The sequence below is a fragment of the Orbicella franksi genome, chromosome 6, assembly GCF_964199315.1.
Source record: "Orbicella franksi chromosome 6, jaOrbFran1.1, whole genome shotgun sequence".
Lineage (NCBI taxonomy): Eukaryota > Metazoa > Cnidaria > Anthozoa > Scleractinia > Merulinidae > Orbicella > Orbicella franksi.
The window spans coordinates 10,643,509-10,653,465 of NC_138150.1; the positions used below are offsets into that span (position 1 = coordinate 10,643,509).

Below are 9,957 nucleotides of genomic sequence, written 5' to 3' on the forward strand. Positions count from 1 at the left end.
CATAAAAATAACAAGATCTAGATATTATGTTTACAATATAAAAATTGTCAGATAAAAATGCATAAGATATCTAAGATAAAAATACATAAAAGCCATCTTAGAGGCACATGAAATCATTACTACAACTATCAATCAACATCCAAGTCAAGTTTGCGAATGTTTTACTTAAAGCCTGACAAAACTTCTATTATATTCCTTGGTACAAGATTTGATAACTTAGGCCGAGTATATCTGATAGTGTGCTTCCCATATGTTATTGGATTAAATCTATGGGTAAAAAATTCATTGTTTCACGTGGTGTATTTCAGTCCTCTCAGATCTTTGAAATAGGTTAGCAATACACTTGGGACATATTTTGTTCTTAACCTTGTACATAAGAATAGCTAGCATACCAGTCTAAGCTGAGCTTTTAGAAGTAAAAAGCCCTTGAAGTGTCCGCTTATTGCAGGTTTTGGGCAACAAAATGGCTCAATATTGGTGTCCGCTGAATAACTAAGATAATTTAGTAGGCCGAAGCCATCGATCAGTGAATGTCCCAAGGGTGTCCGCTCAATACGGCTTTCACTGTATTGTACTATTATGAAAAGAGAGTCAGACCATGAAAGTTGAATTACACGTATTTCATACATACATACACATACATACGTACACGCAAACATTATTTATTTGGTAAAGCAGGTTGAGGAACTGGCAAGACAATAAGTCCTGATGTGGACCTGCACTATCTAAAATGATTAATTAATATACACCTAAATATTAAATGATAATGGATGAAAAAATAATGATAGCTGAAATAGATAAATATCCAAAAGTCAACATTTTATTTCGTTGCTGTATGCAAATTTATTACATGTCCGCCGCTGGTGATAATAGCATGTTTTGTCTGAAATGGTTTCAGTTCCTTGCTGACGGAGCTCAACGGAATACTGTTTTAAGCGACGGAATAATTAGGAAAAAGAGCTTTACCTGTTTCCTGTCGAATGTAAATTATTCCCAGTGCTGTGAAGAATGGCTTTCCGGCTTATTCCGATTAGTTTCGTCAGGAGGTTGTTTATCAAGCGACGTTTCACTTTGGGTCTATTGCTTGCAAGTTTACCGCTCTTAGGATACCTGCTGCCACTCAATTCCTCAAAAACTGGACTCTCTACTTCGGTGCCTGGAAAAATACTTTCGACGAACACTGTACGTGACTGCCCTTGCGCAACCAAGAAACAAACTCAAAATAGCACTTTAAAACCACAAACAGAAGCGATTGGGACATCGACTACAAGAACGTATACAGGTGAACGAAAGGTCGAACACGAATCAACGAAATCCCCGGGAACTTTGGACGTTCACATGTGGTCTGCAATATGTGGAACGAACGTCGATATTTTAAGAAACTGGCCTCATTTTCCTTACTTTCCAAACCAGCGTTCTTTTGTTTCAGAATTTCGTAAAACTCAACTTGCCAGTGTGGAAAACATTGGCGAAAGGATTTTTGGATTTGTTCATCCGCAGGTAAGCGGCATGTATAAATTTGCCATCACATCAGATGATACATCAGAGTTGTGGCTAAGTAGAGATGAAGATCCCGCTTCAGGCGAGATGATCGCGCGGGTTTATTCGCCTCATGGATCGGCTTGGACTGCAGAAGGAGACTACAAAAAATATCCTGAGCAAATTTCTAACGAAATCCTTCTTCATGCCGGCAAGAAATATTACATCGAGTCATTGAGTAAGCAAGGTTCTGGCGCCGCTCATATTGCTGTATTTTGGTCTTACGGGAATTCAACATTTGAAATCATTTCCGCCGAATATCTGTCCAGCTTTTCTCGGGAAAATACTGATCACGAATCTATACCCCTGCACGCAGGTAAACATGATAAAAGAACGCTTCGAAGCAAGAGCTATTTATATTATTTTAGTCGTCTTCCGTTTATAAGCAGGAAAGAATACATAAACCTTATTCCAACTTGTTCATATAGCCCGAGCTTTCTGGTTCGTAAAAAACTCAAACGGTATCAGGGCGTCACGTTGACAAATTTGTCACAAGTATTCCCGCGAGATGATACCAATATGTTGCATTCTAGACAGAACCGTCCTGAGGACGAATGGCTCAAACCTAACGCGCTTGTTGATAACAACACAGCTAAATCTGTCGTAGAGAAGTTTATTAACTCACTACAGTCAAGGTAAGTTCAGCTACATTTTCATTTTATCAAGATTCTGCGCAAGATTCGTAATCTGCAAGATAATATATTACAGTTTTAGCGGCTGGTTTTCACGGGGGGGGAGGTACTTCCAGAAAAATTGACTGGGGGTGTGCGGCCCGCTTCCCAAAACCCTTACCCTAGTTATGCTATATTCCCTACCCTATATTTATGACCAAAACGGCTGAAAAACCCTACCCTTTGGGGCCGCACATACCTATATAGCCCATATAAGGGAGTACCCCCCCCCCCCACACCGGGGTTTTCACTAGAGCATAAGCGCTAATAAATGTTTGATGTGATTTTCTTCGTTAGATATGCAAACAATCTCAGTCTTAATGAGTTTATGTCTCTCGTCCATAAGTGGTAATAATTAGCAAGTTGAATTAGGGAGTTTAACTAACCATGACGGCACGGCGACGCTGATTTCCGTAACGATCGATGCCATCATTGGTAACCAAGACTTTCAGAATGGACGATGCCATATCTGCTTTAGTTTAGGCCTGGACCAGGTAGAAACTGGTTATGATTTGTTGATGGAGTAAAACGCACTCATCGAATGCTTAATTGTTGAACATATTCACACTGGTTTACTTGCGGTTAGCTTTTATTTGATGGTTGACTCGGAGGAAACTCTATCATTTTAATTTTAAAAATTTGGTGGATCAACCTAGTAGTGTAGTGGTATGAGAGGGATGTTAGGAAACAGAAGATACTGGGTGGTTACTTAAAAATTTAGTGGGGAAAAATTCGCTGATGGTTAAAAAAAAAAGTCGCCAAAATGGCATCGACCGTTTACGAAACGGACAACTACGTTTGGTCATTTCGCGTTGACGACGGGAAGTAAGGTGAGCGTCAGTGCGTAAGCACGACCCAAAAATTTCGTCGTCGTCCACTCGTCGACGACGTCAAAAGGAATAGTTTCACGTCGTTGTGAACTGAGCTGAACTTGAAGAGTTATAACTCTCTGGAGGGACGAAGTTACTATCGTTTGTCTAAGCTTTTAACTGGTTGGAGTTTATTTATTTGTGTGGTTGTTTTGAATTCCTCTTTTCGATTTAATGAAGACAAAATCGACTTAAACGGTTTTCTTCCCTCAAACAGACGCGACAGCTAACAAAACAAGTCAGGGGGAAAAACGGCCACGCAAGCGGCTCTAAGCGGCTGATCTTTATTTAAGTATATTTAATGAATCTATAATGAAAGCTTACTGTTTATTATTTCTCAAAAAACAAAATAGAGTGGCATATAATATACCTTTCTATTACACTAAAACGAGAGTGTATTTTTATGAAACTGCCGTAGAAATTATCTGGCACTTTGTACTAGATTCAGTTTGCTAGAAAGCTTTATCAAAAGCAGGGAGTTTACTCTTATGTTCTGCGAATCTATTTCCAAAATCATTTAATTTTAGTCGTACAGCTAAAAAAATAAAGAATTATGAGAAGCGGCAAGGCTGCCGTTTCCGGGCCGATCACCAATCACAAGATGACAAGATGACAACGTGTCTTATTCAAGATGATAAAAATAAAATACAGGAAAAAGCACATCGTCAAAAGGAAAACTAGGGGGCGACCCCTATGGCGTTTCCTTAAATAAAAGGATAAAACAGATGTAAACTATGTGCAATGAAAATATATAAACTTGACTATTAAATAACAATTTATAAAATATGAACAGGTGACAAACAATTAATGCATATTTAAGAGTCTGATTTTAAACAAAGGCAGGCGCGTTTAAAAAATGGAAAATACATGAACCTAAAACAAAAAAATATCAGGCAAGCAAATAGGTTGAATCATCATGTTGGTGAAAGCTCCATAAATTCCAAAGTAAAACGGGGTCCGTAAAATTTAGTCTGTTATATAGTGTGTACCATGTGTTAATTCAATAGATTTATTTTTATTGAAATCTGAAAACTGTACTGAAGTTTGTCAGAAATTGAGTAATTTGCTTTCGATCTTAAGATGATTTCCAGTCCGTACTGCGCAGTCTCAGCACCCTAATGTTTATGTGTCTCACTCGATGAAATGCGAATCAATGTCATTCGTTACGACCCACATATCTTATCTTTGCAATTGAGGCCTTTTAAATTCTTTTTCCAACAGCTTCATTGATTTTTACTGCTGCGAAGTTGTTTCATCAAGTGATATAACAAAGAACGAAGCATAAAGCTTCGCATCCATAATTGCCTGATTTCAAACCGAAAAGGACTAGGTACTAGTCTGTAAATTATGGGATAAGCAACTATTGATCCACATAGCCAGAAAGAGCACACCAAGATTCACAAAATCCCCAAGTGTAGTGTTACTCAGGCTAGTTTTGACTGAGATACAGTCATTTGAAAACACGAAAATTAACAAATAAATGTTTGGTCATCCGGACACAGGGTCCGGATGGCCATACATTTCTTTGTAAATTTTGACGGTTTCAAATGGCTATATCTTGCCTACTATTGGGTTTATTTACACCAAACTTGGGGATTTTGTAAAGCTTGGTCTGTATTTTATGACTATATGGATCAATAGTTGCTAATCCCATAATTTACAGACTCGTACCTAGTCCTTTTCGGTTTGAAATCAGGCAATGGCGGTTGACAACTTTGAATTTACTTCATGTAAGTAGTTACGAAATGTTACATTTTGTAATGTCTTACATGAAACAAAAAAAACGTAAACAAACTCGCAAGAGTGCGCAGTACGGACTGGAAAGGATCTTTAAGCGAGCTGTACATTTCCCTACAAACTTTGGTAGTTCTAATACAACCAAATGTGTAGACGGATCAAAAGCGGAATAGTTGACTTGTAGCACTCCACCGGCTTTGCCATGTTTAGCTGACATGAAAATAAGCACGATATAGTAATGTGCTGAGATGGTACAACCACCTTTCCAATTTAACATCAGATTTCTGAGAACATATCATTATTCTACTGCAGTCGATCAAAATATTTGTATAAACCATGCTGAATACGGGAGGCGGTTTAGCAAATCTTTCAACCATGTATTCTGTAATCCGGCGAGACACTCTGACTCGGCGTCTTCATCAAAAGCTATCAAATTCAAATTTTGGGTTAGCTTCGCAAAGAATCTAAAAGTCTGGATTTTGTTTGGCTCTGACATGTCACTAGAATTACAAACTCCTCGCCGCCAATAAAATTTTAACCATGATTGAGAAGAATAAGCGATGTCCACGCTAGACATGGAGAAAATCTGAAGAAAATTCTTAAGTCGCCGTCCTGGAGTATCCTCGCTTCATTTTGCCGCTTTTTTTGCCGCCGATGGATGTCACGTGATTACGGGAAGTCGAAAAAGATGTTCCATTGTGTTGTTGCAACCTCGTTCCCAGGGTTTCTCATTTTTCCGCTCTCTCGGAGCGAGTGAGGACGGGAAGATGAGAGACCCTGGTAACGAGGTTGATAAAATTAAAGGAAACATTCGCACTCATTTTTCAAAAGCTCCATCGTGGTATCATTAAAAGAGTTTCTACATATTTGAATAAATACTTGGAGTCTTTTTGCCTAATCAGGCGAGTTTGCTCGTGCAATGGTTCGTATTCAAAAAGTTCAAAAGTTCTATTGATTAAAACTGTTTAGCAACTTCTATTTTGCTCCTTTTTAACAGAAAATATTACCTGAAGAAAATCCACAAAGTGATTCACAAGCCAGACTCCAAGAATGGCGACCGTTTCCTGTTGAACCTCGAACTTGGCTTAGACAACACCAATCAATCATTTCGACTGACAGAACACGTATATCAGATAAAGGGAAATGACACCTTGTGCCTTCCTGAAGGAATCAACTGGAATAACAACGCTACAGTGTACTTTATTCTCCCTGTTAAGGAGCAAGGAAAGTGGGTGCATCATTTTATTAATCAGCTGACTGATGCCAGCTCATTAACCGGTGATACGAACTTTCACGTCATAGTTGTTGATTTTGAAAGCAAAGATATTGATATGGGCAAGGCGTTTAATACATCTCTTCTCAGCAGTAGACATACTATTGTTTCATTAACGGGTAAATTCTTCAAGACTCTCGCTCTAAACAAGGCGGTTGAACAAGTGCCGAATGCGCATGACATAGTTTTCCTGTTTGATCTGCATATTGATGTGCCCGCAGACATAACGGACCACGTTCGAATGGTAAGTACTTCATGTATGTGTCCTTCTTAGCAGATAAAGTCAGAGACAGGTAATTCTTCTTAGCAGATAAAGTCAGAGACACGTAATTCTTCTTAGCAGATAAAGTCAGAGACAGGTAATTTTTCTCAAGTATAACTAAAAGTGGGCTATTTAACACTGTGAAAGTTTGCATTAAACATAGGTTGCAAGGAATAAGTACGTTCCCGCAACACCTTAGGTATTAATATCAGTATATTACTCTCTTTATTAAATCCATTTTGAAATCACTGGTTATCCTTGCAATCTGATTGGCTCTCAGTGGTGCGATTTATTCACGAATCGCACTATTTTTTGCTCTAAATCGCATCTTTTTCTCAGCCAATGAGAATGGGCCAGTAAAACAAAACAACCAATCAGATTTCAAGATTAGTTTAAAGTAATCAATAAAATTTCAGGAAAATGAAAGGTAAAAAGCCACTGTGTGGAGAATTTTGCAAATACTATTGCCAAAACTTTGTTGTTATTGTAGCTTTTTTTCCAAAAAAATTGACGAATTTAATTAATTACAGTTTCTGAATAACGATTATGAGCTCCTTTAGGCTGAAGACCTACTTTAATGGAAGTTCCCAACTTTCAGTGTCCATTTTGACGAATATTTTTGGCGATTTTTCTTCAACATCTGCTCAAGATCCGTATGATACTGAGTCCAGTAAAACATAAACAAACGAAAACCACACAACAACAAATTCAGAGTCATCTCAAGAAGGTAGATGTTTCCAGGTTTCCGGTAGTTTCAAACGAAGCCACAAAACAGCTCAACTCTGTTGCTGTGAATAAACATAGTCAAAATACGCCACACTGCACAAAATAGTGCATGAACGAACGTCTTACGAAGCCGGTGCCAGTCCCGCCATCTTGGAAATATCTTAAAACAAATGGCACTCCAAGAACTTGACAAGGTCCTGAGTATTGAGTCCGACGCCGAGGTTACAAAAAGAAACGGAGATGATAACGAGCTGGACCCCTTAAAATCATGCCATTGAACGGTATTTAAAAGAAAAAAACGTACTATCCACTGGGCATCGTGCACTCGAGGGAGTTTCACAACTCAAAAGAAATCGATCGCAGAATTACACAGGATATGCACCTTCAAATTCCTTCTCCAAAGACAATGAAAAGTCTCAGCCTCAACCACAGAAGAAAGGTAGGCCTTCCATAATTGATTCAGGCGACAAGAATTGCACTTTTATACCTGAAGTAGACTATTTTCGACTTCAGATCAGAACTGCTTGTTTCTTTGTCATGCTCGAATGAGTTTTCGTCACATGACATCGTTTTGTAGACTAAATTAGACGTAAACGAGTTTCCGGTTCCGCTTTTTTTAACAAACCGGCTACTGGAACAATACACCAAAAATCTAAAATTTAAGGCGATAAAATTGTGCGATTTCAAAATGGATCTAATAAAGTGGCAATTGAACTGAGTGGAGTGCAATTTTGGTCTGAAATCATACTTATGATTTCAGACCAAATTGCACTCCACTCAGTTCAATTACCATTATAAAACTAATGTATTATCTCGGATCAGGGCTTATGATCACCCAGTATAAAAGCAAAATTAAAAACGTCAGTAACTTTTTCCAACATTAAAACAAACCTTGAGGTAGCTTGTTTATGCTCGTTACCCATCCGTTATCAGCAGAAATGAAAATCATGTTTCGTGCTATGCTATGTTTTTGGTATCATTTGTTACTTTATATCAAGTATCTTATAACATTTGGGTCAAAGCTGATCACATTTTTCACTTTTCACCACTCATACTGTGTCAAAGGTTATTACATTTAAAACTGGCTTTCAGTATCACGATATGTTTGCTTTTTTGATATATCTGTCTTGTGGCCTAATCAGTGTAACAGGCTTGATTACTCGGCTTTAACATTGTTTCATTTGATTTGTAAAACATCAAAGTAGTGATTTATTTTCTCAGAACACCATTGCAGGTCGAATGGCTTATTTCCCTGCAGTTGGCCGTCTTGACTGTGGAAGTTCTTCTGTGGAACATCAACGCTTTTGGCAATTGAATGGCTATGGACTTTTAGCAATTTATAAATCAGACTGGGACAGATTTGGTGGTGAGTGCAATTGATTAATTCAGGCGGAAAAAGAAATAACCTTTCAGGCCATCCTGGCGTTCCTGGTCTTTGAACATGCTCAAAGAAATAGGTTTGGACGTAATTAGCGACAAAATGTCTTGCTAGAGCTTAGTCGCGTAGCTTAACATGTTAAATTCGTCATTTGAACGAGCAATTTAAATTCACATCACACTCTGATTGGCTCGCTTTGAGCATGCGCATACAGGTTATCCTGGATCGACACCTGCACCCTCTCTTCACCCGTGAGGGTTTAACCCCTATATAGCGTGTGGAAGAGGGGAGATCAGGGACTGGACAAGGAAAATAACAAAGTGAAATGATCAAATTCTGAGTGCAGTCGAAGCTTCACTAAAAGACATCCACCGTAGGTAGACATCTCCAGTGAGCTGCCACTCAGCCATGGTGCAAACTATGTACAGACACTAGTTTTTATAATCCAAACTTAATGCAAGGCTGCCTGACACTACTACAGAAGGGCTGGTTTACTGAGACCAATATTTCCTCTTACAAATAAGTCTTGTAGACCAGGGCTATGATGAAACAAAATACTACTTTTTCAACCTACCCATATATACCCTAACGAGAACCCCTCCTTAGAATACACTCTCTCCGGTCCCAAGCGTGTTCGCTTTCGGAAGGGTCCCCTATTTTTTTGTTTTTGTTTTTGTTTAGGAATGAACGTTTTCTTAGGAAATTTATCTTGAGTTAGTTTCAGTTCCCTTCACCGAATCCCTGACGAACACTAAGGCTTAACCCGGCCTTTAACAGAGGGGTGTAAGAATGGGGTGTACTTCATGCATGCTACAACAGAAAGTTCCATTTATCTCTTAAGTAAACATCTTGAACTGCCTTCCTTGTAACAAATTCATTATTTTTTTCTAGCCATTTATTCTAGTTCTGTTTGCTCTGTGCTTCCTTAGAAAGGAATAAAATTTCCATTGGCTCTGCACCCCTTATTCTAACAATTACAATTATTCCAATTAACTGTTATCTTTTCATCGTTAGGAATGAATACTGAGAACTACAAATACAAGTGGGGCGGGGAAGACTGGGATCTACTAGATCGAGTGCTGATGTTACCCGTGGAAGTGGAACGAATAAAACATCCGGGTCTTTATCATCATTTTCACTCCAGAAATAGAAGCTGGAATTAGAGATTGATAGAAACTTGTACTTAGGTTCGATTTTATGAATAAATTTGGCTCGACTCACCTGAAATACCAACAAGAGAGAAACATTTGACCATAAGCAAACAAACAAAATGGAAGTCCCAGATCAGAAAAATTGAATACTCTCTTTTATTCTTTCTTGCATTTCTATACATTTATTTTCAGTGCACTAGCGTATGTAACAGCAAATTGGATTTTGACAGCCCTCTGACTGAGAAACATGACGAAATCTAAACATTCTGAACATTTTCGAGAGAAATCTCACGTGTTTCGGTTGAGAGCTCATCATCACCATCAAATCAGTGTATTACCAATCCGTATTAA

At 38.4% G+C, this 9,957-nt stretch overlaps 1 protein-coding gene across 1 annotated transcript; it reads left to right on the forward strand.

Annotated features, from left to right (window-relative positions):
• The first annotated feature begins 858 nt into the window (after positions 1-858).
• LOC145491504 (beta-1,4-N-acetylgalactosaminyltransferase 3-like) lies at positions 859-9,625 on the forward strand. The gene is made up of 4 exons (XM_081470748.1): positions 859-2,174; positions 5,814-6,333; positions 8,299-8,443; positions 9,470-9,625. The coding sequence occupies exons 1-4, from the start codon at positions 1,009-1,011 to the stop codon at positions 9,616-9,618; spliced, it is 1,980 nt and encodes a 659-aa protein (XP_081326874.1). The 5' UTR covers positions 859-1,008; the 3' UTR covers positions 9,619-9,625.
• The last annotated feature ends 332 nt before the right edge of the window (positions 9,626-9,957 follow it).

Bases quoted from the DNA above. Each gene is read 5' to 3' on its own strand.
- LOC145491504 (XM_081470748.1), top strand. From the start codon at position 1,009: ATGGCTTTCCGGCTTATTCCGATTAGTTTCGTCAGGAGGTTGTTTATC. The intron at 6,334-8,298 runs GTAAGTACTTCA...TTATTTTCTCAG, and splicing joins TAACGGACCACGTTCGAATG to AACACCATTGCAGGTCGAAT. The intron at 8,444-9,469 runs GTGAGTGCAATT...TTTCATCGTTAG, and splicing joins AGACTGGGACAGATTTGGTG to GAATGAATACTGAGAACTAC.